This window comes from Molossus molossus, unplaced genomic scaffold (genome assembly GCF_014108415.1).
Source record: "Molossus molossus isolate mMolMol1 unplaced genomic scaffold, mMolMol1.p scaffold_m16_p_2, whole genome shotgun sequence".
In the NCBI taxonomy this organism is placed as follows: domain Eukaryota; kingdom Metazoa; phylum Chordata; class Mammalia; order Chiroptera; family Molossidae; genus Molossus; species Molossus molossus.
Genome location: NW_023425355.1, coordinates 117,514,950 through 117,541,790, shown reverse-complemented (window position 1 = coordinate 117,541,790; position 26,841 = coordinate 117,514,950). Strand labels below are relative to the sequence as shown.

General features: G+C 39.0%; 1 protein-coding gene across 1 annotated transcript in view; it reads left to right on the top strand.

Annotated features, from left to right (window-relative positions):
- XK (X-linked Kx blood group) overlaps nt 1-22,436 on the top strand; it is a 53,112-nt gene extending 30,676 nt beyond the window's left edge. Inside the window, exon 3 of the mRNA XM_036271423.1 lies at nt 18,722-22,436. Within this exon, the coding sequence (XP_036127316.1) occupies nt 18,722-19,548 (827 nt within the window). The 3' untranslated portion in view covers nt 19,549-22,436. The remainder of the gene's footprint in view (nt 1-18,721) is intronic.
- Nucleotides 22,437-26,841: the final 4,405 nt, after the last annotated feature.

Below are 26,841 nucleotides of genomic sequence, written 5' to 3'. Positions count from 1 at the left end.
AGGGCACATGCATGGGTTGCACATCGATCCCCAGTAGAGGGTGCAGGAAGCAGCCAATCGATGTCTTGCTCTCACATCGATGTTTCTCTCTCCCTCCTTTCTCCTTCTCTCTCTAAAAGTCAATTTTAAAAAATAGAGATAATTTGGGTGAGTTATATTTTTCCAGGAAGATATTGCTTTTGTTTATGACAGGTAATTAGATTAGATACAGATCAACTTGACTTATTCACAGCTTGAGTTGGTTGAAATTTGTACTTTAGTCTCTGGGATTGCTTATCTATTTCTGGCTACCTTACTCCCAGTGTCTTGTCCTTTAGGTTCCTACCAGAAAGTTTTAGGTGTGTAATAGGACCATTATCGGGCTAGAATATTAAGATTTGTTCCCACACTCACGAGGTTTGAGAGATTGCTAAAAGCTGGGTTTAAATTCTTAGGGGGTGACAGGGAGAGATAAACCACAGAACTTATATGCACGTATGCATGAACAATGGACATGGACAACACAGCTGAGGATAGGGCGGGGAGGGTGAGAGAGTGGGTATCAGTGGGGGAAAAAAGAGAAACATCTGTAACAAAAATAAATTAATTAATACAATAAAATAAATAAATAAATTCTTAGTCCCTTAGTACCCACTATCATATGGGCAAATGTTCTGAGGGGAAAAAGCAGCTTTAGTATTTTCTCTTGGAACTTTTCTTCTCTTTGCGATCTTGGCCCCAAAACTACTCACTGCTTTCTGATGCCTTTGAACAGGTGTTTGTGCAGTTGTTCTTGGCAGAAATATTGAACCAAAAAAACTATTCTGTCATTTCCAGCATGGAAATCTATTTGCTCCTTGTTATATTTTTAGGGAATTAAGAAAGCATGAGAAAAATGAATTGTACTCACTTTTTTTTAAAAGTTAAATGTTCATTGATGGCTGTGAGTAAGGCTAATATATTGTTCTGAAGTTAATCAATGCAGATCTGGCCTTTGAACTCTGGAAAACTATTTTGGGGTACATATGGGACAGTGTGAAATCTAGTATGAGTTTATTCCATAGCTAATAATCAGAAGTAACTAAGGAAGTTATATAAATGGCCAGTAAGCACATGAAAATATGTTTGACATCATTATTCATTAGGAAAATGCAAATCAAAATCACAGTGAGATATTATTTCATACCCTGTAGGATGGCTAGAATCAAAAAGTTAATAATAAAAATTCAAATAAACAAACACTGATGAGGATATAGAGAAATTGGAACCCTCATACACTTATGGTGGGAATGTAAAATGATTAAACATAGTTACCATATGACCTAGCAATTCTCCTATAGACCCCCCAAAATGAAAACATATTTGTACAGGAATGTTCATAGCAGTGCTATTCACAATAGCCATACAGTGGAAATATTGCAAATTTTCATCAGGCAATGAATGGGTAAACAAATGTTAGATATCTACATGTTGGAATATTATTTGACCATAAAAAAGAATGAAGGGAAGAACTTCCGGTCATGATTGTAAGGTATCTCGGCGAGGAAGAAAGAGAAACGGAGCCGCAAAGGCAGGCAAAAGTTTTATTGAAGCATTCCCGGGCGAGGTTCACTGGTCCATGTGGCTACTTTAGCCCAGGGAAGATTTATAGGGACGTTAGGGATCTGGGTGGGGTGATTAGGTGTGGCGTCAGGTGACTGGCTAGTTGCTGGGGAGATTCGAACGTGGCGTATGTTGATTGGCTGGGAAGGGTGGTGGGATGTGACCAGGAGTGTCGCCTCTGGCCATCCATTTCCGGGTCCTGCGACTTCCCGGTCATGTGACTCCCCAGAGCTCGCTGGCCTTACAATGATGGTAGCGTAGGTAAACGCAGTACTCACTTCCTCCCACAACCACATCAAAATTACAACTAAACTGCAGAACAAAAGTCCTTCAGAATTGCCTGAAATCAAGCTGAATGGAAGTCCTACAACTACAAAATTAAAGCAGAAACCACATTGAGACTGGTAGGCCGGGCGGAGGCAAGGATAGTCTGGTCTCACACCCACGTGTGGTAGATATAAACCAGGAGGGCTACCTCTGCTGTGAAGGTACCCCCTGAGGAGCAAGTGGTCCCCATCCCACACCAGGCTCCCAGCTCAGAGTTCCAGGACCAGGAGGAGAAGTCCTCATAACTTCTGGCTGTAAAAACCAGCATGAACTGAGGCTGAGGGAGAGGCTAACTCTGCTGGAGCCCCAGGCAGTTCCTCTTAAAGGGCCCTCTCAGGGACTTACTTTGACTTGCACCCTCCAGGCTCCAGCTTGGAGGGGAGGCAGCTTGAAAGGCACCAGAGAGATACGGGGAAGGACTGACTTGTTTGGCATTGGGGCAAGGGCTGGAGAGGCAGCCTTCTCCCAGACAGATGTGCTGGCAGAGGCCTTTGTTCCTTAGGTTAGCCCTTCCCCCACGAATCCAGCAGACTGGCGCCATACCTTGGACTCCAGCAACCTGGCTCAGAGTTTTCCCCGCCCTGGTGATTCCCTGAGGCCCTGCCCCACCCAGCTTTCAGGCCCAACCAAGCTGTTTCCAGTGGCTTTACCATAGGACTGGCATGTTTTGGCTCCTGCTTCAGCTTTTCCTAAATTCTCTCAAACAAGCAGCATCTGACAACAGAGAGCCCACATCTCTCGCTAAGTGGCCCCAGGCATGGCAGTAGAACATTTCAGCCTTAGTTCACAGCTTGGCTTTACCTGGGTACCTCCAAGTGCAGCACAAAAAGCAGCCATCGGCAGATTGCTTTGTAACTTATGCCTGGTGGCTCCAGGTAGGACACAGGCAGTGGCTGATCTTGCCCCAGAGCCAGCGCACCCAGTGGATAGCTTCAGACCACATCGAAGCACCATCACCCAACCACCTCCACAAGTGACATACTTAAGGAATGGACTCAGTGGGTACCAAAGCCCTGCTGAAGTAAGTTTTGCTCTGTGTGGTGGGCTCCTGCACTGCTGATCCTGCAAGGTAGTCAGAGGTTGGTGGTTAGTAGGCACAGCCAGTCCTTGCAGTTGATTAGCCTGAGTAAAACCCTCCCATTGATGTGCCAACAGCAATCAAGACTCAATTACAACAGAAGGATGTAAAGTCCACACCAAGGGTGCACTTCGAGGGCCCAGCTGGGTGACCAGGGAGGTTGTGCCACTGGAGCCTACAGGACACCTTCTTCAACAGGAGATAAGCAATCTAACAGATGCAGATTTCAAAACACTGCTTATAGGAATATACCCTAAAAAGCTTGAAACACCATTCAGAAAGAATATGTGTACCCCCATGTTCACAGCAGCACTATTTACAAGAGCTAAGAGCTGTAAACAGCCCAAATGTCCATCAGTAGACGAATGGATAAAAAAGCTGTGGTACATATGCACAATGGAGTACTATGAGCTGTAAGAAAGAAAGATCTCCTATCCTTTGAGATGACATGGAAGGACCTGGAAAGTATTATCCTAAGCAAAACAAGCAAAGCAGAGAAAGACAAATATCACATGATCTCACTTATTTGTGGAATATAATGAACATAACAGTCTGAGGAACGGGGTAGTCCCAGAGATGTGGAAGTGGGGTACAGACTGACAATCCCCAGAAAAGGGGTTGGGGGGAGAGATAATCCACAGAACTTATATGCATGTATGCTTGACCAATGGACATGGACAACAAAGCTGACAGGGTGGAGAGGAAGGGGAAGGGGTGTATCAGTGGAGGAAAAAGGAGAAACATCTGTAACAAAAATAAATTAATTAATTTAAAAAAAATAAAAAAAAAAAACACTGCTTATAAGGATGCTCAATGAACTTAGTGAGAATTTCAAGGAACTTCATGAGAATATCAAGTAACTTAGTGAGGACCTCAAGAGCATAATAAAGGATCAGTCAGAAATGAAGGATGCACTAACTGAAATAAAGAATATTTTACAGGGAATCAATAGTAGAGTAGGTGAAGCCAAGAAGCAAACCATCTATTTGGAATATAAGGAAGCCAAAAACACCCAATCAGAACAACAAAAAGAAAAAATAATCCAAAACAATAAAGATAGTATAAGGAGCCTGTGGGATAACTTCAAGCGTACCAACATTCGCATCATGAGAGTACCAGAAGAAGAAGAGACAGAGAAAGAAATTGAAAAACCTATTTGAAAAAATAATGACAGAAAACGTCCCTAACTTGGTGAAGGAAACAGACATACAAGTCCAGGAAGCACAGAGAGTCCCAAACAAGATGAACCCACACCAAGACACATCATCATGAAAATGCAAAAGTTCAAGACAAAGAGAGAATCTTAAAAGCAGCAAGAGAAAGGCAGCTAGTTACCTACAAGAGAGTTCCCATTAGGCTGTCAGCTGATTTCTCAAAAGAAACTTTGCAGGCCAGAAGGGAGTGGCAAGAAATATTCAGAGTGATGAAAACCAAGAACCTACAACCAAAATTACTCTATCCTGCAAAGCTGTCATTTAGAATCGATGGCCATATAAAGAGTTTCCCAGACAAGAAAGAGCTAAAGGAGTGCATCACCACCAAACCAGTATTATATTAAATGTTGATTGGTCTTCCTGAAGAAGATAAAAAAATATGAACAATAAAATGACAATAAATACATATCTATCAACAATTGAATCTACAAACAAAATGAGTAAGCAGAACGGAAACAGATTCATAGATACAGAGAACTTGGTTGCCAGATGGGAGGGGGTTTGGGTGAAAAAGATGAAGGGATTAAGATGTACAAATTGGTTGCTAGAATGATGAACCTCAAAGGGAATGGGGGAGGTGGGGCAGGAAGTGAGAAACCAAAGAATTTCTATGCATATATATATAACCAATAGACACAGACAATAGTGTTGGGAAGGCAGAAGTGGGGTAGGAATGGGGAGGTGGGGGCTAAGGGGGGAAAAGGAGGGATATCTGCAATACATTCAACAATGAAGATAAGTGTAAAAAGAAAAAAAAAGCCAACTCAGATCTCAAAAAAAAATGAAAAGAAAAAAAAAAATGAAGGCCGTGGCTGGGTGGCCCAGTTGGTTGGAGCATTGTCCCTTGTACAAAAAGGTTGTGGGTTTGATTCCCAGTCAGGGTATATACCTAGGTTGTGGTTTTGATCCCTGGTCAGCTGGTATGAGAGGCAACCAATCTGTGCTTCTCTCTCTCACATTGTTTCTTTCTCCCTTCCTCTCTCCCTAAAATAAATAAAAATATATCCTCGGGTGAGGATTTAAAAAAAAAAGAATGAAGGACTGATATATACTATAATGTAGTATACTTTGTAAACATTATGCTAAGTGAAAGAACCAATCGCAAAAGATCACATATTATATAATTTCTTTCATATGAAAGACCAGAATAGGGAAATCTGTAGAGACAGAAAGCAGATTAGTGGTTGCTTAGGGCTGGGTGGGGAAGTGGGATTGGATAAATGATAGCTAAGGGTTTAGAGTTTCTTTTTGAAGTGATAAAAATGTAGTAAAATTGGCCCTGACTGGGTAGCTCAGTTGGTTAGAGCATCGTCCTGATACACCAAGGTTGCAGGTTTGATCCCCAATCAGGGCACCTACAAGAAGCAACCAATAAATGCATAAATAGATAGAATAACAGATCTCTCTCTGTCTCTCTCTGTCTCTCTGTCTCTCTCCCTCCCTCCCTCTCCCTCCCCTTCTCCCTTCCTCTCTCTCCAAAATGAAAATGTCTCTCTCTCTTCCTCTCTCTCCCTCTCTTCCTCCCCTCCTCCCTTCCTCTCTCTCTAAAATGAATAAATAAAAATATACTAAAATTAACTTTTTGTTCTCAGGATTGTTTTGTCTGTTTGGGGTCTTTTGTGGTTTTAAATAAATTATTGTGTTTTTTTGTTGTATTTCTATGAAAAATGCCATTGGGGTTTTGACAGGAATTTCATTGAATCTGTAGGTTGTTTTAGGTAGTATGGATATTTAAATTTTTTTCTTTATTGATTTTAGAGAGAGAGGAAGGGAGAGGGAGAGAGAGATAGAAACATCGATGAGAGAGAACATCGATTGGCCACCTCGTGCATGCTCTCCATTGGGGATTTGGCCCACAACCTGGGCATGTGTCCTGACTGGGAATCAACCTGATGACCTCTTGGTGCATGGGTCATTGCTCAACCACTGAGCCACACCGGCTGGGCAATAGTAGTATGGACATTTTAACAATGTTAGTTCTTCAAATCCATGAACACAGAGTATCTTTGCATTTCTTTGTGTCTTCTTCAGTTTCTTTCAACAATGTCTTATAGTTTTCAGTGTACAGGTCTTTCACCTCTTTAGTTTATCCTAGGTATTTTATTCTTTTTGTTGTAACTATAAGTGGGATTTTCTTCATTTCTCTTTCTGATAGTTTATTGTTAGTATACAGAAATGCAATAGACTTTTGTATATTAATTTTGTATCCTGCAATTTTTCTGTATTCATTTATTATTTTGAATAGTTTTTCTGGTGGAATCTTTATAGTTTTCTATATATAAGATCATGTTATGCACAAATACTGACAGCTTTTCCAATTTGGATGATTTTTATTTATTTCTTTATTTTTGCCTAATTGCTGACTAGTAGTTCCAGTATTATGTCGAATAAAAATGACAAAAGTGGACATCCTTGTCCTATTTCTGCTCTTAGAGGAAAAGCTTTCAGTTTTTCACCATTGAGTATCATGCCACCTGTGGGTCTGTCTTATATGGCCTTTTTTATGTTGAGGTTCTTTCCTTTTATACCCATTTTATTGCGAGTTTTCTCATAAATGGACATTGTATCTTGTCAGATGCTTTTTTTGCATCTATTGAGATTATCATATGATTTCTATCCTTTATTAATGTGTTATATCAAGTCAATTGATTTGTGGATGTTGAACGATCCTTGCATCTCTGAAATTAATCCCACTGTTCGTGGTGTATGGTCCTTTTAATGTATTGTTGTATTCAATTAGGTAGTATTTTGTTGAGAATTTTTGCATTGATGTTCATCAGAGATATTGGCCTGTAATTTTCTTTTTTGTGATGTTCTTGACTAATTTTGGAATCAGGGTAATGTTAGCCTTATAAAATGAGTTAGGGAGCATTACTTCCTTTTCAATACTTTGGAAGAATTTGAGAAGGATAGGTATTACATCTTTAAATTAGAATACACCAGTGAAGCCATCTGATCCTGGACTTTTGTTTTTTGGGAGGTTTTTGATTACTGTTTCAATATCCTTATTAGTGATCAGTCTAGGAAGGTTGTATGCCTCTAAGATTTGTCCATTTCTTCTAGGTTGTTCAGTATGGTGGCATATCATATCACCTTTCATAGTGTTCTTTTATAATCCCTTGTATTTCTGTGGTACCTGATGTAACTTCTCTTTTATTTCTGATTTACTACAAAAAAATAGTAATCAAAACAGTATGTTATTGGCAGAAAAATAGACACACGGAACAATGTAACAGAACTGAGAGCCCAAAAGTATACTCAGCTTATTTACAACAAAGGAGCTAAGAATATACAATGGAGAATTGAAAGTCTCTTCAATATGTGGTGCTGGGAAAACTGGATAGCCAAATGCAAAAGAATGAAACTGGACATCTTACACTGTACACAAAAATTAACTCAAAATGGAATAAAGACTTTATTGTAATACCTGAAACAATAAAATATATAGAAGAAAACATGGGCACTAAGCTTCTGGATGTTGTTCTCAGTGATATTTTTTTGTGAATTTTAGTCAAAAGGCAAGGGAAATGAAAGCAAAAATAAACACTGGGACTACATCAAACTAAAAGTTTCTGCACAGCATAGGAAACCATCAACAAAACAAAAAGGCAACCAAATGAATGGGAGAACATTTTGTCTAATAATACTTCTGATGAGTTAATATCCAAAATATATGATGAACTCATACAACTCAACAACAAAAAACCAATCAGATTAAAAATTGGGCAGAGGATCTGAATAGACACTTTTCCAAGGAAGACCTACACATGACCATGTATATGAAAATATTTTCAACATCACTAATTATTACGTAAATGTAAATCAAAGCCACTGTTAGATATCACCTCATACCTGTTAGAATGGCCATTATAAAAGACAACAAATAACAAGTTTTGGAGAGAAAACAGGATCTTTGTAAACTGTTGGTGGGAATGTAAATTGATGCAGCCGCTATGGAAAACAGTATGGAGGTTGGTTGGTTGGTTGGTTGGTTTGTTTGTTTGTTTTATTGATTGATTGATTGTCAATCCTTACCCAGGGATATTTTTCCATTTAATTTTTTAGAGAGAGTGGAAGGGAGGAAGAGAGGGTGGGAGAGAGAGGGGGGGGAGGCAGAGAGAGAAAAAAAAATCCACGTGAGACACCCGATTAGTTGCCTCCCACACAACCCCAATGGGGTGGGAATTGAACCTGCAACCTAGGTACATGCCCTTGACCAGTGATTGAACCCATGACCCTTTGGTCTGTGGGCTGTTGGTCTAACTGCTGAGACAAACCTGCCAGGACATGTAGATTCCTTTAAAAATGAAGGAACCAGCCCTGGCCTGTGTGCCTCAGTTGGTTGGAGCATCGTCCTATACATCAAAAGATTGTGGGTTTGATTCCCAGTCAGGGCACCTACGCAGGGTGCAGATTTGATCCCCAATCGGGGTGCATATGGGAGGCAACCAACTGATGTTTCTCTCTGTCTCTCCTTCTTACTTCTTCTCTCTCTAAAATCAATAAAAACATATCCCTGAATGAGGATAAAAAAAAAAAAAAAATTAAGGAATCAGCACGTGATCCAGCATTTCCTCTTCTGGGTATTTATCTGAAGAAAATGAAAACACTAATTTGGAAAGATATATTCACCCCTATGTTCATTGAAGCATTATTTATAATAGCCAAAATATGGAAATAAACTAAGTATTCATTGGCAGATTAATAACATGTCATATGCACACACACACTAGAATACTACTCAGCCATAAAAAGTTGAAATATTGCCAGTTGTGACAACATGGATGGATCTTAAGCATATTATGTTAAGTGAAATAGGTCATACGTAAAAGGACAAAACCTTATGATTTCACTCAAATGTGAAATATAAAACAAAAAAGTAATAAACTAACAAAACGAAATGAAAGAATTCCATAGATACAGACAATAGAATGGTGCTTACCCAAAGGAAAGGGGTCTGGAGGAAGTGTGAAAATGAGTAAAGGGAGTCAAGTATATTGTAGCAGAAGAAAACCAGACTTTTGATAGTCTATACTGTAGCACACAATAGAGTATACAGATATCAAATTATAATGCTGTACATCTGAAATTTATATAATGTTATTGGCCAATGTTACTTCAATAAAAAAATAAAAAAGGAAAAGCAAAGAAGAAAATTGACTCTCGTGATGGTTGTACATACATCTGAATCTACTTAAAAAAGCCTTTGAATTTTTGAATTGTATGTTATGTGAATTACATCTCAATAAAGCTATTAAAAATAAAGAACCTAAGCAGTATTTGTGGTGTCAACTGGGGAAGGAGAGTGGCAGATGTCAGTACAAGCTCATGGTGATAATGATATATCTCTCATTCTCAACGTCTTCATTAACAATTTGCTGTCTAGTTGTCAGGGCCTGGGTTGGAATTAAAGCAGAACACTGGGTCCTAGAATAAGTGGTCAAGGATAACTCCAGGGTGTAAGGTGTGGAATCCAGCAAGAACAGTGATCTTGATAAGTGGCCAGGAAGACACAACACTGCCAAGATAATCCAGAATTCTGGTTGGTCCTCCCATCCTGAAGCAGTATTTAGACTCCTTAGTCACTCCTGTGGTCATAGAATATTGCACTGTTCCTACATCTTCCTGTTTTGCAGGCTTCTTACGTACTTTAAATAAAATTTTTTTTGGTAACAGAAGAAAACCAGACTTTTCTTCTGTTAGGGTAAGGGTAAGACTTAAATCTCAAAAACCTTTTTCTAATTTGGATCCTACTTCTCAGGAAATATTGGAAACAGGTGCAACTTTTTCCCTTAAAGTATACTTGACATACAATATTGTATTTTCAGATGTACAACATAGTGATTCAGTATTTACATACCTTATGATATGTTCACCACAAGAAGTCTAACAACCATCTGTCACTCTACAAAGTTATTATGATATAATTTACTATATTCCCTGGGCTATACATTATATCCCTATTATTTATTTTAAAACTGGAAATTTGTACCTCTTATTCCTCTTTACCTTTTTCACCCATCCCTCCACCCCAGGTGCAACATCTTAATTGAAAAAGGCACATGGAAGCAGATGTATTTGCATAGGAAGCCCATAACCCCAGAAGTCATCCTCTGGTAAGGGGCTTTGAGAGTTCTCATTGCTCACTTCAATTATGTCTGTGAGAGATTTGGAGCCTAAATATCTCATTCAGTGGTGAAAAAAGACAGTCCACAGATTGTGCAATTTTTAATTCATTCATTTATTCAGCATACATAAATCAGTAACCTACTTTGCACCAGTCACTGTGTTCAGTGTTAGTGATAAAAATATGTATGAACAGTAGCTACCTTTAGGAGAGTGCTCTAAACCAAAGGTATCAAATGATGAAATTAAGATATGCATAGGTGACTGTGAGATCCCAATAGAGTACGGTTAACTGAGCTTGGGAGAATCTTGGAAGTGTCTAACACAACTGAATGAATGTAGTTGAATAAAAGGTTAGGAAAAGCATCACTGATGAGGTAGCACTAACCGAACCTTGAAGAACAAATGGGATTTATTCAGGCAGACAAAAAGAAGAAGGCTCTTGGCAGAGAAACAAATGAGTTAGTACCCTGTGGCAAGAACCATATGAAAATCAACAACTGACAGAACCAGAATGGGAGGAGGAAAATAATGTAAAACAGTATTTCTCCAACTTTAATGGTCATACACATTACCTGAACAGACTTGATAAAATTCAGATTCTGACTCAGTGGGTCTGAGATGGAGTACTTCTAACAAACTCCATCAGTGACAGAGTTGCGGTTTCACGAGCAATGCTGAGTAGTAAGTGCTTAGAGATTTGTTTGGTTGTGATAGGAGAAGAAGGTGAAAAGTCCAAGTTAACACATAGATTTTTGGATAGGAAGATCTGTAGTGATAGTGTCATGGGCTGCTAGAGGAAAGGTAAGAGGATATTTTTCAGAGAAATATAAGTTTGTTTTTTTGTTTTTTAATCACCTCTAAGATATCTAGGAAAAGCTATCTATCTGGGTAGGTCCTTGGATAGAAGGTGAAAATAAAACCGTGGTACAGAATGAGAAGGGCTCTAAAGAAAGTGAGATGATAATTAGAAGAAAATTGTTTGATCACTTCTTCAGGAAAGGTTTCAAGAAGGTGGGGAATGAACATCAAATGTTGCAAGACCAGAATTCAGACTGCAAGGAGTTGAGGATTAGAAAGTGGGTGTTTCGATTGGTGAAAACTGCAGAGGGTTGCCTCAAAAGTGTCAAGGAGAGTGCAGTAGTGGAGTGGACAGAAAGAAATGCAGAGTGAAGAGAGGGGTTCTTCCTCCCTCCCACCCTCACTTTTCTTTTTCCTTTCTTTTTTTTCTTCCCTTTTTCCTCCTTCCCTCCATCCCATCCTTTTAGAATTGTTATAGAAATTTTCCACCATGCAAATTGAGAAGGTGTAATGAATCTCCATGTATCTATCACATAGCTTCTACAATTTTGTACATTTTTTGCTAACTAAGGATTTTTTTTTAGATGCAGCTGACTTAGGCATATTTATACACTCAGGGAAAAAAAAAAAAAAAGCCAAGACAGAGGGAGCAGTTGAAAATTTAGAAGAGAAAAATTTTAGTTGATAGAGCAAGTTTTTTGAGAGGGAGGCAATAATGGAATATAGTACAAGTGGAAATCCTGGCTCCAGATAGTGACAAAGACATTTTGTCTACTCAGTTGAAACAAAAAAGAGGTAAAAATCACAGGCCCTTGGAAATCTGGTTAAAATTTCAGCAGCCCTTATCCCTTCAGGCAGCTTCAGCTCCTTCCTTGAAACCATTCACATATTTTTTTTTTTTTTTCAAAAATCTGTTCCACCCAGCCATTTCACAAGTTCAATCATTGTATTGAAAATCCAGTGCCAATGAAGAGTGGTCACATTACAGAGAACAATCACTTACTATCCTCCATTTTGGGAGCAGCCTCTGTTCTCTCCAAAGCAACACAGAAATTCTTTCCGAGTTCCGAGTTCCGGCAGAGTGCGGTGAGAAGCGGAGCACGACCGTTGTCCTCCAGGCCCCTCCAGGCCCTCCGGCCTCGGCCGGAGGGGTGAGTTGGGGGGCCCGGGGACAAGCAGCAGGCTTTGTCCTGCCTAGGCCCAGAGCTCTCCCTCTTGTAGCCCACTGGCCCAGCCCAGGCTTTGCAGCAGCAGCGAGACTGTCCCCCAACCCCCACCTCCACCTCCGCGCCCAGATGGCGGTGGCCTTCCCGAGCCAGAGCTGCATTCTGGGGACCATGCCGTGGACAGCCGCGTCCCCAGGCCCACTCCTCCAGGGCCTAAGCAAAGCCCCCGCCAAGTGCTGAGCTACTGAGACCAGCCCCGTGGCTGCCGGGAGCATCAGGTGTGGTGGGCCCTGAGAATGGCAGCCCCTGGAAGGCTGCAGAGGGAGGTGCTCGGCCTGGGAGGCCCGAAGGTTGCTCTGCGTGGACACCAGCTCACCCCCACTTGGGCCTTGGAGCTGGTGGATGGGGCACCTGGGGTAACTTCTCTCCCGACTAGGGGAGACCTCGCTTCGTCCTGACAGTCCTGACAACTACGGACAAAGGCCTGACGGGCCCGAAGGTGAGCAGAGCCCCCGTCCATGATGGTGGACCACTTATGTGCCCTTGGGGGGTTGGTCTTCCTTCTACTATAGACCATGATTTCGGAAGAGAGAAATGGCAGAATAACATACATTTGGCTAATAGGAAGTGCCTGCCACCTTTTGGGAAGATTTACTGGCCATTTATAGAGGCCTGTGTATATAATATGAAAAAGCTACTTTCAACTTTCCCCCTAACCTTTCAAAAGAGAACTTTGCTACATGTAGGCCTTCTAGATGTAGAGGTTGCCACCGTATGATACAGTAGAGTTAGAAAATCACATGTCTTGCAAATGCCCATGTAAAAACAAATCAAAAGATATGTCTTCTGGAAATGACTTTTTGAAATGGAATTGTTAGACTATTTCCAGAAACAACATGTGACATCAGGAGCTATTCGAGTCCACGTTTCTTCCCTGAGTTAGAGGACATGGAGTAGAAGACCCTGAGGAGGAAGAAAAGAAGGTTCTATGACAGACTGGTCATATTTATAAGACATTTTCATATTCTAACCATTGTTTTATGTGTGCATTTTATTCCTCACTACTGTATAATAGTTGACAATGCTAAGTACTTTTTTGAAATATCTATCTTTCTACATGTTCTGAAGTGCCTGATAAAACTGGAGGTAGTAAAAAAGACATTTTAGTAAATATCTTGTTAAAATTCATATCAAATATTGTTATTTTGGAAATGACCAAACCACCTCTTCGAACAGTACACATTGTATTTGTGCACAGGTTCAAGGGACAAGGAAGTGCAAAGAGCTCTTTGTTAGTGCTTCGTCCCTTATATTCATGTATTTGTTTTCCGTAGCTGTGTATATAGTGTATATAATGGACAAATTAGTCCTAATTTACAACATCAAGTCTTTCTAGATGTTAAAGAGGTTGCCAGTGTATGACAAAAATAGAGTTAGTAAACTATTGCATTTTGTACAATTGTGTTAAAATTTCTAGGAAAGATTGTCTTCTAAAAATGTGAGCATTCACTTAATATTTGACAAAGGTGGCAAGAGCACACAGTGGAGTAAAGACAGCCTCTTTAATAAATAGTGTTGGGAAAATTGGGCAGCTACATGCAAAAAAATGAAACTAGACCATCAACTTAACACCATACACAAGAATAAACTCAAAATGGATAAAAGACTTAAATGTGACTCATGAATCCATAAAAATCCTAGAAGAAAATGTAGGCAACAAAATTTCAGACCCCACATGCAGCAGAATTTTCACGGATACATCACCTCAGGCAACAGAAACAAAGGAAAAAAATGAACACATGGGACAACATCAAACTCAAAAGCTTCTGCACAGCAAAAGATACAATCATCAAAATGGAAATGCAACCCACTGTATGGGAGAGCATAATTGCCAATGATACATCAGATAAGGGGTTAATTTCCAAAATATATAGAGTGCTCATACAACTCAACAAAAGGAAAGCAACCCAATTATAAAATGGGCAGAGGAGCTAATTAGACACGTCTCCAAACAGGACATACAAATGGTTAAGAGGCATATGAAGAAATGCTCAACATCACTAATCATCAGAGAGATGCAAATTAAAACAACAATGAGGTATCACCTCACACCTATCAGAATGGCCGCCATCAACAAATCATCACACAACAAGTGTTGGCGAGGGTGTAGAGAAAAGGGGACTCTAGTACACTGCTGGTGGGAATGCAAACTGGTGCAGCCACTATGGAAAACACTATGGTGTTACCTCGAAAAGTTAAAAATTGAACTTCCATTTGACCCAGTGATCCCACTTCTAGGAATATGCCCTAAGAAGCCTGAAACAGCAATCAGAAAGAATATATGTACCCCCATGTTTGTAGCAGCACTATTTACAATAGCTAATATCTGGAAACAGCCCAAATGTCCATTAGTAGACAAATGGATAAAAAAAATAGTGGTACATATACACAGTGGCGTACTATGCAGCTATAAGAAAGATCTCTTATCCTTTGAGACGACATGGAGGGACCTGGAAAGTATTATCCTAAGTGAAACAAGCCAAACAGAGAAAGACAAGTATCATATGATCTCACTTATGTGTGGAATGTAATGAACATCACAGTCTGAGGAATGGGGTAGTCCCAGAGATGTGGAAGTGGGGTACAGACTGACAATCCCCAGAAGAGGGAGTGTGGGGAGAGATAAACCACAGAACTTATATGCATGTATGCATGAACAGTGGACATGGACAACAAAGCTGGGGACAGGGCGGGGAGGGAGGGGAAGGGGGGAATCAGTGGGGGGGGGGCATCTGTAACAAAAACAAATTAATTTAAAAATAAAAATGTGAGCATTATACCCTACAGGGTTGGTGGAGGGGGAGGGGAAAAGGGAAGGAGGAGGGAAGGGTGGTGTTAGGCTACAATGTTCATATTTTGAAGACACTTTCAGATTATAACTGTTACATGTGTGTAGTTTATTCAAAATTTGTGTATATAGTGGACAAATTAAGTCCTTATTTGAAACATCTAGTCCATCTAGATGTTTAGAAGTGCCCAACGTATGTTAAATGTACAGGTAGTAAAATATCACTTTTGTAAATATCTTTTTACTAAAATTCACAGGAAATACTATACTGTTATTTGGGAAAGGAACTGTTAAACCACCTCTGTGAGCAGTATACTATAGTCTATGCTTGTTCAGTGGTTTGGAGGAGGTGGGAGGGAAATAATTGCAAAAGGTAATATACTAGTGTGTGTCATTTGAACATTTTCATATAAAACCATTTTTGTATATTAAAAAAGTAAAAGAAACAAAACAACTCTTTCCTTTGTCCTACAAATAAAATTCCCTTCCTAAGAAATCCCGGGGAAGAAATTGTTCTTCATCACTTAACATGGAGATTAAGTTTTTGGTATCAAGTCAGGAAATTATTAATTTGACTGGAATTGTGTGGGAAGAAGCTTTGCAAGTGTGACAAGGGTTTGGATATTGCCGAAGCCACTTTTTTAGCTTTACCTAAAGTGATGTCTTGCCTTCTAATAAAAGATGAAAACAGCAAATTGCACCCTCCACACACACACAATCATAGGGAATAAGAATATAATTATTATGGGATATCAGATTTTTGTGAAGTACCACTTAAATAGGTGGAACTGTCACCTGATCCCCTTTTGTGTTGACTATGGGAAGATAAGGTTGGGAAATGGTATCAGGGAACTTTTCCTCATTTAAGTCTGAATAAGGTATTTTTGTGAGCATTACCCTAGCCATTCATTAGATAACAACTTAAGTCTACAGGAAGAAATGTAAATTCCAAGCATTTTCAACAAGCTTCTTGTCTCACAAGTGTATCTCTTCCTGCCCTCCTTTCTATCTGTGACATTTTTCAGTAAGCACCCAATAGTGGGTTATTGTCAGTGATTACAAGATCATTTCATTACATTCTCAGAAGGCTTCAATTATTGATTGCTACTAAGCATCAATTGGGTAATAATTGGGTAACTCTCTTGGTAGAGAAAAAGGTATAATTTGGAATAGTCAACCTAACAAGAGAAAAATGGTTAAATGCTTAAAAATTATTTGGGTTATTGCATTGTTAAAAGTAATAAATAGCCCTGGCCTGTTAGCTCAGTGGTTAGAGCATCGACCTGCGGTCCAGAGAGACCCTGGTTTGGTTCCCGCTAAGGCCATGTACCTCGGTTGCAGTTTGTCCCCAACCCTGGTTGGGCCCTGCGGGAGGCAGCCACTTAATGCGTCCCTTTCACATTGATATCTCTCTCTCTCTCTCTCTCTCTCTCTCTCTCTCTCTCTCTGTCTGTCTCTCTCTTCTCTCTGTCTCTCTCTCTCTCTTCCTCTCTCTCCCTCCCACTCTATCTGAACAAAAAATGAAAAAATGTCCTCGGGTGAGGATAAAAAAAGAAAGAAACAAATAATTTGGAGTTAAAGTACTATAGTATTGTATGTGTATAAATACATAATTTACATTTTAATTATTTACACTTAGCTTATCTGCATTTGAAGTGTTTTCTTATAGTGGAAAAACTGTAAGGGTTAAAAGAAAAGGATTAAATACTAGATTCTTAGGATATAGAAATTTGCAAGCATACAATATGTACTGCTTTACAATATTTCACGGATTTGCCGCTTAAGAAAAATAGCTCAGTTGAATTACCTCCAAGTCTACTCCTGTGATAGTATTTCTATCTTTTAAGTGTGATTAGTAGACAGCAGTCTTTCCAATTAATGATATTGATGATTTATATCTGTGCCAAAGACTATGAGAAAAGTTGATGCTTTGAGTAAAATTGAGCTTCTCCCATGGCTTTGGAGTTTTGTTTTTAAATATGTTTTTTTCTTATTCATGTTTTAGAGAGAGAGAAACATTGATTGGTTGCCTCCTGCACGCCCCTACTCCCCCAGGGATTGAGCCCACAACCTCAGCCTGTGCCCTGACCAGGAATTGAACCAGGACCTCTCAGTCCATGGGATGATGCTCAATCCACTGAGCCACACTGGCTGGGCGCTTCAGAGTTTTTATGCCCACCAAATATAGGTTGTGTGTGTGTGTTTTTTTTTCTTCTATTGATTCAAAATTTAAATAAGGAAAGAAAACATTTTATTCCTGTGCATTTAAAATTATGCATTTAGGAAGATGCATTTATTTTACAATGACATTGCATTTTAAGAAGCAGGCATGGAAGTTGTTACCTCAATTTTATGGGTGAGAAAAAGAACCCAGAGAGATAGCCATTTCCCCAGTGTAGTCTGACAAAACAAGACTAAAACCAGAGCCAGATTCTTGGATCCTAACTCTAAGCCCTGCCTCCCATCCATCCTTGTTCCAGTATCTGGAGTTGGTGGCAACCTGTGTTAAGTGATTATGTTTACATTTTGACCTCACAATTTGTGCTCACCAGTTGGCAGCACATTTCTTAGATAGTATAACTCATAGCCAACACTGTCATGCTCTTAAACATGTTACTGTGCTCCATTTAAATGAGCCACATCTTGTTCTGCTTTGTATAAACTTGGTTAAACTCATTAGCCATAACTTATTTTAAGAAATAAATAGCTTAGACTTGAGACTTCTTGAAACACTGAAGTCTTTCAGGCCAAGACAAATGGACTCTCAGTAACAGTGAGGTTCTCATTTCTTTAGCAATCTAGAGAATTTAAGAATATAACTGAAGGGTAAAGAAAAGTGAGCATTTTATAGTCAATGTATAAATGTAAGAGGTCTTTCAGATAGGAACTCACTGAGCAATTTATTATTGAGCACCTTATGTTTGTGTACCTACTACTGGTATATGTTGAGATCAAGAAGAAATATCAGACATTGTCACTCTTGACTCCTCAGGAACTTATAAGCCAATTGAGGAAACCAAACACACCATGAAAGGACTCTACATGTTCAGGCAGAGCAAGGTGGGGTCAGGAAGGTGTTTTAATTTGAGTTGACCCTGAAGCAGACCTCAAGACAAGGATTTGAGTGCATGTATTTTTGGTGGAAGGTGTAAGGAGCATGGGGGAAGGGAAAGGAAACAGGGAAGGGAAGACAACCAATAAAGAGAGCATTATTAGACAGCTATCATGATGGGTGACTAGAAAGTAATCCTATGAGAAAATGCTGGTAAACAGTATAGAACACATACCTCAGAGTTATTCTACTCAAAGGGCTGGGGAGCTAGGGTAGTTACATTCCAGCTCTTATCAGGGCTACAATTAGCGTATGGAGGGCTCTCTCAAAACTATCCAGCACCTGCCTTCTGCAGCCCTGGAAAAAGCCCTCAGGCACAGTGAGCAAAAACTGACAGGTGGAAGTCAGCCTGTGCACATAAAACAGAAGGGTCCAAGGAATATGGGTAGAGGACTGACAGAGTATCTGCCATAGTAGGATTCTTGGTGAAGGTGAGACTTGACAGTACTCTTTCTCATCTCTTTCCAGGTGTCTGCATGTTGCTCTCCCTGTTGTCCATTGTGTATGGAGCCTTGCGCTGCAACATTCTAGCCATCAAGATCAAGTATGATGAATACGATGTGAAAGTGAAGCCTCTGGCCTATGTCTGCATCTTCCTCTGGAGGAGCTTTGAGATTGCCACTCGAGTTATTGTCCTAGTCCTCTTTACCTCCGTCTTGAAGGCCTGGGTGGTACTGGTTGTACTCATCAACTTCTTTAGTTTCTTCTTATACCCCTGGATCCTCTTTTGGTGCAGTGGCTCCCCATTTCCTGAGAACATCGAGAAAGCCCTCAGTCGAGTGGGCACCACCATCGTGCTGTGCTTCCTTACCTTACTTTATGCCGGTATCAACATGTTCTGCTGGTCAGCTGTGCAGCTGAAAATCAACAGCCCTGACCTTATCAGCAAGTCCCAGAACTGGTACCGGCTACTGATGTACTACATGCTGAGATTTATTGAGAATGCCGTCCTCCTCCTTATGTGGTATCTTTACAAGACCGATATCTATATGTATGTGTGCGCACCTCTGTTGATTTTGAAGTTGCTCATTGGGTACTGCACAGCCATTCTATTCATGCTGATATTCTATCAGTTCTTCCACCCTTGCAAAAAGCTCTTTTCCTCCAGTGTTTCTGAAAGCTTTCAGCGGTGGGTAAAGTGTAGTTGCTGTCACTGCCGGTGGCAGAAATCCTCAGATTCCTTAGGAAAGACAGATGTAAGGTCATCCGGAGACAGAGATGAGACACCTTCTAGCAGTAAAATAAGTTCTATGCCTAGCCAGATCTTGAATGCTGATGATCTCTGCTCTGCTTAATGGGACCTGAATCTCTTGGGGCAAAGACATATTGTTTTCTGGGTTGATTACTGTTCTTTATACAGGTGATGAGCCCTGCACAGTTAACAAAGCAGGAAGTTAGCTCTTGCCACCTTGTGAGTTTCTACCCTTTAGAGAGCTCTTGGGTGTGTGGGAACTATGGAGAGAAGCCAGGGAAACTCCTGAGTGTTGGAGTAACAGTCTAAGGCATCACCATTCAGAGACAACCATGTTCTCCCAGGTGTTACTGGTTTTTTCACTGACAAAGTACCCATGATATCTGAGTTGAGCTGGTTAGATCTATCAGGTAGAATGATGACAGGGACTCTCTTGTTTTCTAGTTTTCTGGACTTCTGATCTGGGTAGCCTAATGTTTTATTATCCTTGAACATAGTTTTCACCCAAGAGCTGGCTTGATGATTGGAGAATGTTACTGGGATTTTGCCATTGGCAACTTCATTACTGTTAGAGCTTTCAGAGAGGGCTGTTCAGGTTTAGTTTTTGAATAGACAGGTGTTTCATTTTCATTTCATTAGGGCTCTTTTTACGTAACCAACAGTAGCCACCTTGGCCTGCTTTCTCTAATTTATTTAAAAGTCTAGATTTGGAGACTTTATACCCAAAGATCCATGGTTATAACATCAAATTCTAAATTTGGTTATGGAAGCCCTACAATTTTAGGAAGGTTGTGTGTTCCTTCAACATGTTGAAGAAGTTCTGGAACAAGAGACTTGTTAAAACATCAAAATGATGTAGGCTTTTGTAAACAGAAGTCTTAACTTCTCAGGAAGGTTAAAGATGTGAATCCACTAGAAGGTAGGCTTAAATCTCTTCAAGATTCAGTCCTGTCCTACAATTCTGGGAAATTTTGAGTAGAATTGCTAGGATTTGCCTTCTTAAGAAAGAATAAAATAAAACTCAAAGTTTTTACTCCGCTTTTTCCTTGCCTATTAGGAAAGTTGCAGACAATAATTACTTTGGTTAAGTTAAAAGAAGGTTACTTTGATTAACTTAAATTTTTTCTAGAAAATCTCTACAGAGATTTTTTTCACCTACTGCAGGTATATAGAACATTTCATTTTCTATTAGCTGAAGGAAAAAGTTTTTTTTTTTTTTTTCTTCTCACCGAATTAGATGTTGACTTCAGAAGCTTTTAAATTATAGGGATTAAATGACCAGAAGATATTTGTCTTTAACTGAGAGCATTTTGATTTGCTGTGGTTGAGTTAATTCGTACATCTCCACTTTTATTTTTCTACACTCTCCTATCTTCAGTATAATTTCTGAACCCTATTTGTTCCATAAAATTATTGTGTAGCATATCCTCAGTTGTCTTGGGAAATGCCTGGATTTAGTGCCATTATTTCTACCATAAGAACCTTGATAATGAAATACCTAAAAACAAGTGACCTGTCCTTAACTAGGCTGTACATTTCAGGCAGTGAGTTGACAGTCTAAATACATGGCCGAACTTTCTGACCCATCTAGGGATGGAGAGACTGGTACATCTCAGCCTTCATTTGGAAGCCTATCTCAAGAACCATTATAAAATCTGAGTCTTCAAATATATTTTAAATCATTTTAATGTAGAAAATGGGTAAGCATTTTGAGTGATCTCAAATCAAACTAACAGTGATGGCCTGTCAATTTCCCAAAGCCCAATTATAAACCACGTTTATAAGGACAAAGAGGTTTGATAACTGAATTGGACATTTTGTCATCTTTAACCCTTGCTTTGGGGCCATGTGTGTCCATTCACTTTGGGGGAGAGAAACCACTGTTTTTTGTTTTTGGGTTTTTTTTTTTTCCTGCATGGTGAAAATTTGTCATGGTGAACTGGGAAGTTTTGTTTTAAACTTATTTATATTATATCTCTGAAATGGTAAAACTATAGCTCATACTGCAGATCTAGGTTTCCCTAAAGATAAACAAACCAGCAGATTCCCTCATGTGTTGAGAGTTAAAATATGATTTTCAGTTAGAATTCCAATTTTGAAAACTCTCAATGCTTTGTCTAATTAATATATGTCATAACTTGTCATGACAGCTACTTTACTTGAATTACTATCATTTGGCTGAATGAAAGTGAAGTATTTTCTCAAAATATATTGAAATAAGATCACTGAACATGTTTAGACTTTCTTTCTTCATTACTGGAGACAGCACAGTATACCTGTGAAGCCCTACAAGTTACTTAACTGCTGTATGCCTCAGTTTTCTCACCCACCAAATTTGGATGATATACTTGCCCAGCCTACCTCACAGGGTTTTTGGAAAGATCAAATTAAATTATAAGTGTGAAAATGCTTTGAAAATATTTTAAAGTGTCATGTATATTGAAGGAGTTGTTATAGTTATTCAAATCCATAAACAGGTTTATTATTATTATTATTATTATTTTTACTGTTAGAAAAAAAAAAGTGGCATCAGCCACATGAGTGTCTTGAGTGAATACAATGGCCTTTGGCCTTATGGAAGGGCAAGTGTAAGTTGTCTTTACTCTTAAGGAAAACTCAGCCCTTGCCCTTCTCTTACCATCAGTTGATTACAAAAATTTGTACCCAAACACAATTCGTGGAGGGAAAAGACCCACTGCAATCTGAGATTGCTTTTGATGGCAGATGAGTTTATCTTTTTTGTATCTATCATCTTTCATAAAGGATATAGCAGCATCTTTTGGTAATTTATAACTTGAATGCCTGAGATCCTGCTATACTCTAACTGAATGTGGGTTTAATCTTTTCAGCCTTGTAAATGGGAAAGTAAATGTTAAAATTATTTTCAAATGCTGCATTTCCTTGGAAACCACCTTGGAAAATTAGTGCTATGGTTATGTGTGAGTGTGTGTGTCAGTACTTCTCAGCCAGTAAATTGTGAATGTGAGTTTTTATAGGCTGCTTTTCTGCAGTCTTTGATGCTAATGAATATTGTTTATGTTTCTTCATATAATAAATTAATTTTTCAATTTCTCCTTGCTTTTCATTCCTTATACAGTCCTTTTTTAACTTTTTAACTTCAGGGAATGTTTAAAAACAGAAATTTGGAAATTGTTTTGTTGTGATTATGGTTTTGTAACCTCACCTGGAAATTCTTTCTGTAGTACGAGAAGTCTGAGCATGCTAGGATTCTGCCTGGTGAACCTGAGAGTCCATGGAATCTCCTCTGATCGTTTTTTATAAGCATTTACTCTGTTTGTTAAAGCTGTACTGCTGGAACCTAAGATTCTACTTAGCTGTCTGTTGATTGCTGTGTGCGATACAAAAGAAGAGAGGCAATAGAAATCTCTTCTAGACAAATATAAGTGATATACTGATTCAAAAATATAAAATACTGAAAGGGAGACTTGATATTAACAAATAAGTAATCAAATGTAAATGATGATCCATGGTTGGAAAAACATCAGTTACTTCTTAAAGGGGTTTGTTTCAGAGCATGGGACAGGCATGGGTTATTTCAATAATTCCTTGTCTTCTGAAGGTAGCCGTGCAATTTGGAAAGACTTAACCATAGGATACATCTTTTGAAAGAGATCTCTTGGTATTAAATCAATCCCTTCAGAAAACTGAATATAAGTATAGTGTTTAAGTACATCAATCTAAAATTACTTCATTTGGTGTTTTTAAATGTTTTATTTTGAAATAATTTCAAGGTAATTAATAGAAGATTATCAAGAATATTGCAAGGAATTCCTTTATATCCTTCACCCAGATTCACCTATTAACATTTTGCTATGTTTGCTTTATCATTCTCACTTTCTTTTACCCCTCTTTCCCTAAATACTTTAATGTGCATTTCCTAAGAACAAAGGCATTCTCTTCCATAGCCACAGTACAGTGATCAAATTCAAGAAATTAACATGGATACAGTACTAGTATCTAATCTTGAGTCCTTGTTCCATTTAACAATTGTTCCAATCACTTCATTTGTTTTCACAAAGTTTCCTCAACAATGTAAACCTACTTAGTTCTCTTCTGTGAAGTTTTTAGTTTAAAGTTATCAGTAAGTTTTAACTTGCCTCTGAATGCTGGGAAAGATACATCAAACTTTGAAAAGTTATTTGAAGAGAACATGTATTATCAGCATTGACTAATAACTTAAAGCCATAAATTTGGAATGTTTACTGGTGAACTGTGGGTAATTCTTTTTCATGGATGTTCATTTTAGGCATCAAGTGTTTGCTGCTTAGTATGTGAGCCTGCAGTCACTATCCCGCCCCACTGTTTTACAGAGTTTGGGCCCAAGTTTGTAAAAATGAGGAAGAAGATAAGGGAAGTACATATATGTCATTCCTCTATGGCCATATTTCTCCAGGTCCCCCTTTTCAGGAGATTATATATTCTCTATGAACATCTTTACAAATGGGAAAGAGCTCAGAAATGTCAACTGTATACTGTAATTTAAAAAGTAATGTTTTGAATATGTTCTCTTTTTCAGAGAAAGGCCCTTTACAGCAACAGAGATTTGTACAGAGCTGGGAATTCAGAAACATCCCAATCACTCCTTTCCCAGCACATAACACACCCTTTAAGACTAGGCCCCTAACCTGCTAAGAAGGTGTATCTGCCTCAGAAGCCTGCGTGAGGGAATACCTCAGTCCTCCTCATGACTCTATCTGCATGGTTGTTTTTCTGGAAATTATTAGGCCAAGGCAGTCTAAAACAGTGTTGGTTTAAGCCAGTTTTGTATCCCAAAGCAGTATGCAGCTGCATCTTTGTCACAGGTTAGCAGGAAATTTCCCACCTAGAGTCCACTGCAGCATACACTTTCCGGGGTTCAGCCCCTCCCAAGGAGAGGTTCATCCAGGTAGATTTTTGAGATTTTGCTTATGCTTCTGCTCCCTCTCTATCTCCCATCCTGAATTAATTCTCTAGCTCTGAATGATGAGTTCCTGATTGAAGCCTGATTAGCCTGCTCCCTAGAGCCCTGGGAATATTATCCTCCGTAGATATCTACACTATATATACTGGTTTAATGTCTTATCAGTCGGCTTCCTATTTTAATTATCTAAACTCTACAGTTAATGAGTCGAGTTTACAAGAATGATAGCACTCAAGAAACAAAACAAAATTTAGAAATTCTATTCAGGGTGGTGCTTTAAGACCATTCCCATCACCACCCAGTAGAGAAGAGAATGGTTCCCTGGTATAACCTCCTGACAAGTTAACCTTCTAAAGTTGAGTGGCAAAATATTTTACAACAATGGTGTCCAGCTATAGGGCTGCAGACCTCCAAGAATTGGAAAGTCATAATGCTTCTCTCCACTAACCAGAGATGTCTGGCATACACTTTATAATCATTTTTTAAACCCATGGGGATGCTGTTGTGAGTGATAGAACAGGACTGATTAAAATTATCACTGTATTTAAATTAACTTTGTCATTAACCCCCCAACCCCTACCATGAGCTGTTGTTAAAAATTCAACCACTATTATGTGGGAGAGGACTTTAAAAGACACCCTTTGTCATTGGAAATGTTGGGAACTGCTACCCTGGAAGGATTTTTCTCTGCTGGAATATTTTCTCATGTGCGCTCATAGTATACTCTTTTTCTTTTAAGAATAGGGTTTCTCACATGCAAATCACGTGGCTTCTCTCATTTCCAGCTTGATACAAGAGTTAATGTAATGTGAATGTGCTATCTTCAAAAAGTAAGTTATCTGCTGTCACACAAAGTATTATCATCGAAGCAAAATGCTTTTACAATTTCAAAGCACTAATAAATGTGTATTATAATAACCATCAAAATAATGAAGTTATTTCTAAGTGTTAATTCATCTCCTTAGCTGTATTAGAAATAATATCAAGGTGGTCTTAGCTATGATTTGTAGAACACCTGATTAAAAATAGCTTAAACATAAGGATTTTGTTATTTAAATAAACAAGAAGTTTGGAGAGAGGTGATTGTAGTTTCCAGTGGTCCAAACATTGTCAGATACCAGAGGCTTTCCATCTTTCCTTTCTGCCATCTTCAACCTGTTGCTTCTTCATTTTTGTCTCATGATTGCAAGATGACAACCTGTGCTGCAGGCATTACATTTGCACAGCTGAATTCACAATTAGAAAAGGGATTTCCCTTTAGTATCTATTATTTCAGGAGGAAAATATTTCCTAGAAGCCACCCATCCCCAACAGCAAAATTCCCCAAATTTCTTACTGGCCACAGTTGAATCGCATCCCCATCTATAAAGCTATTCCTGGCAAGGAGAATGGAATTGCCATGATTTCCTTTGACTACACAACATTCACTCTTTGAGGCTGAAAACGGGCTGCCATCCCTTAACTTACGGGAGGAAGAATATCCACAAAAATAGCATCCTAGAAGAAACATTGAGTGGGGGAAATAACCATTTGCAGGGCAACGTGTAGTGTCTTCCATTGACATTTAAAAATAAATAAAGATCCAGATAAGTTGACAACTTGGGGAAGAATGTGAATGCACCCTGCCTCCTCTTTCCAAAAAAATATCCCATACTTACTACATGTCCTCTTGTATTATATGTTGCTGGTTAAGAAGCTCTCTGGAAGAAGCCATATATTGAATAAATAGTGGCCTTATACCCAATTATCCTGTGAGAATGCCTACTAGTGGGATTATTTTAGTGTGGCAGGATTGAAATTGTGAGGCTTTGGGCATCTAGAAAAAGCAAGGAGGAGAATTCTCAGCTCTAGAGGATCAGGGTTCCTTGAGATTAAAGAGGGGAAAGCAGATATCCATTCATTAGTTCAACAGATATTTAAAGAGTGTCCTGTGAGCCCAGTGCTAGACTGGGCACTGAGGGTAGACTGGCATGCAAAAAATTACCCCTTGTTTTCAGAACTCATAATCTATTTGAAAAGACGGACACCTGACCTGGCGATTTCAATACATGAAGGTAAAAGCTATGATGAGACTATAACCCAGGAGTTCCTAGGGACAAAGATGAGCCCAGATCTGATTTTGGAGGTTCAGAGAAGGCTCACAGCAAAAATGACATAAAATCTGAGACCAGAGGTGAATTTACCCTAAAGTTTATAAAGCTTAAGCCTCAGGCCCCACAATGAATACTGGAAGTTATGGCATACTCCAGGTGGGAAGGAGAAGTCAAGATGCAATGTGAAAGCTCATTTACTAAGCATTTCTGCCACATTATCCAAAGAGAACACAGAAGGGACCTGAATCTCTAAGGCACCAGTAATATGTTGTGATTTCCTTTTCAGTCTAAATATTCTTATATTTTATATCTAATGTTGAATTTATTTTAAATCTTTTTTTTTTCAAAGCCTTTTCCCAGACCAAATTGTCTATGCTGCAGG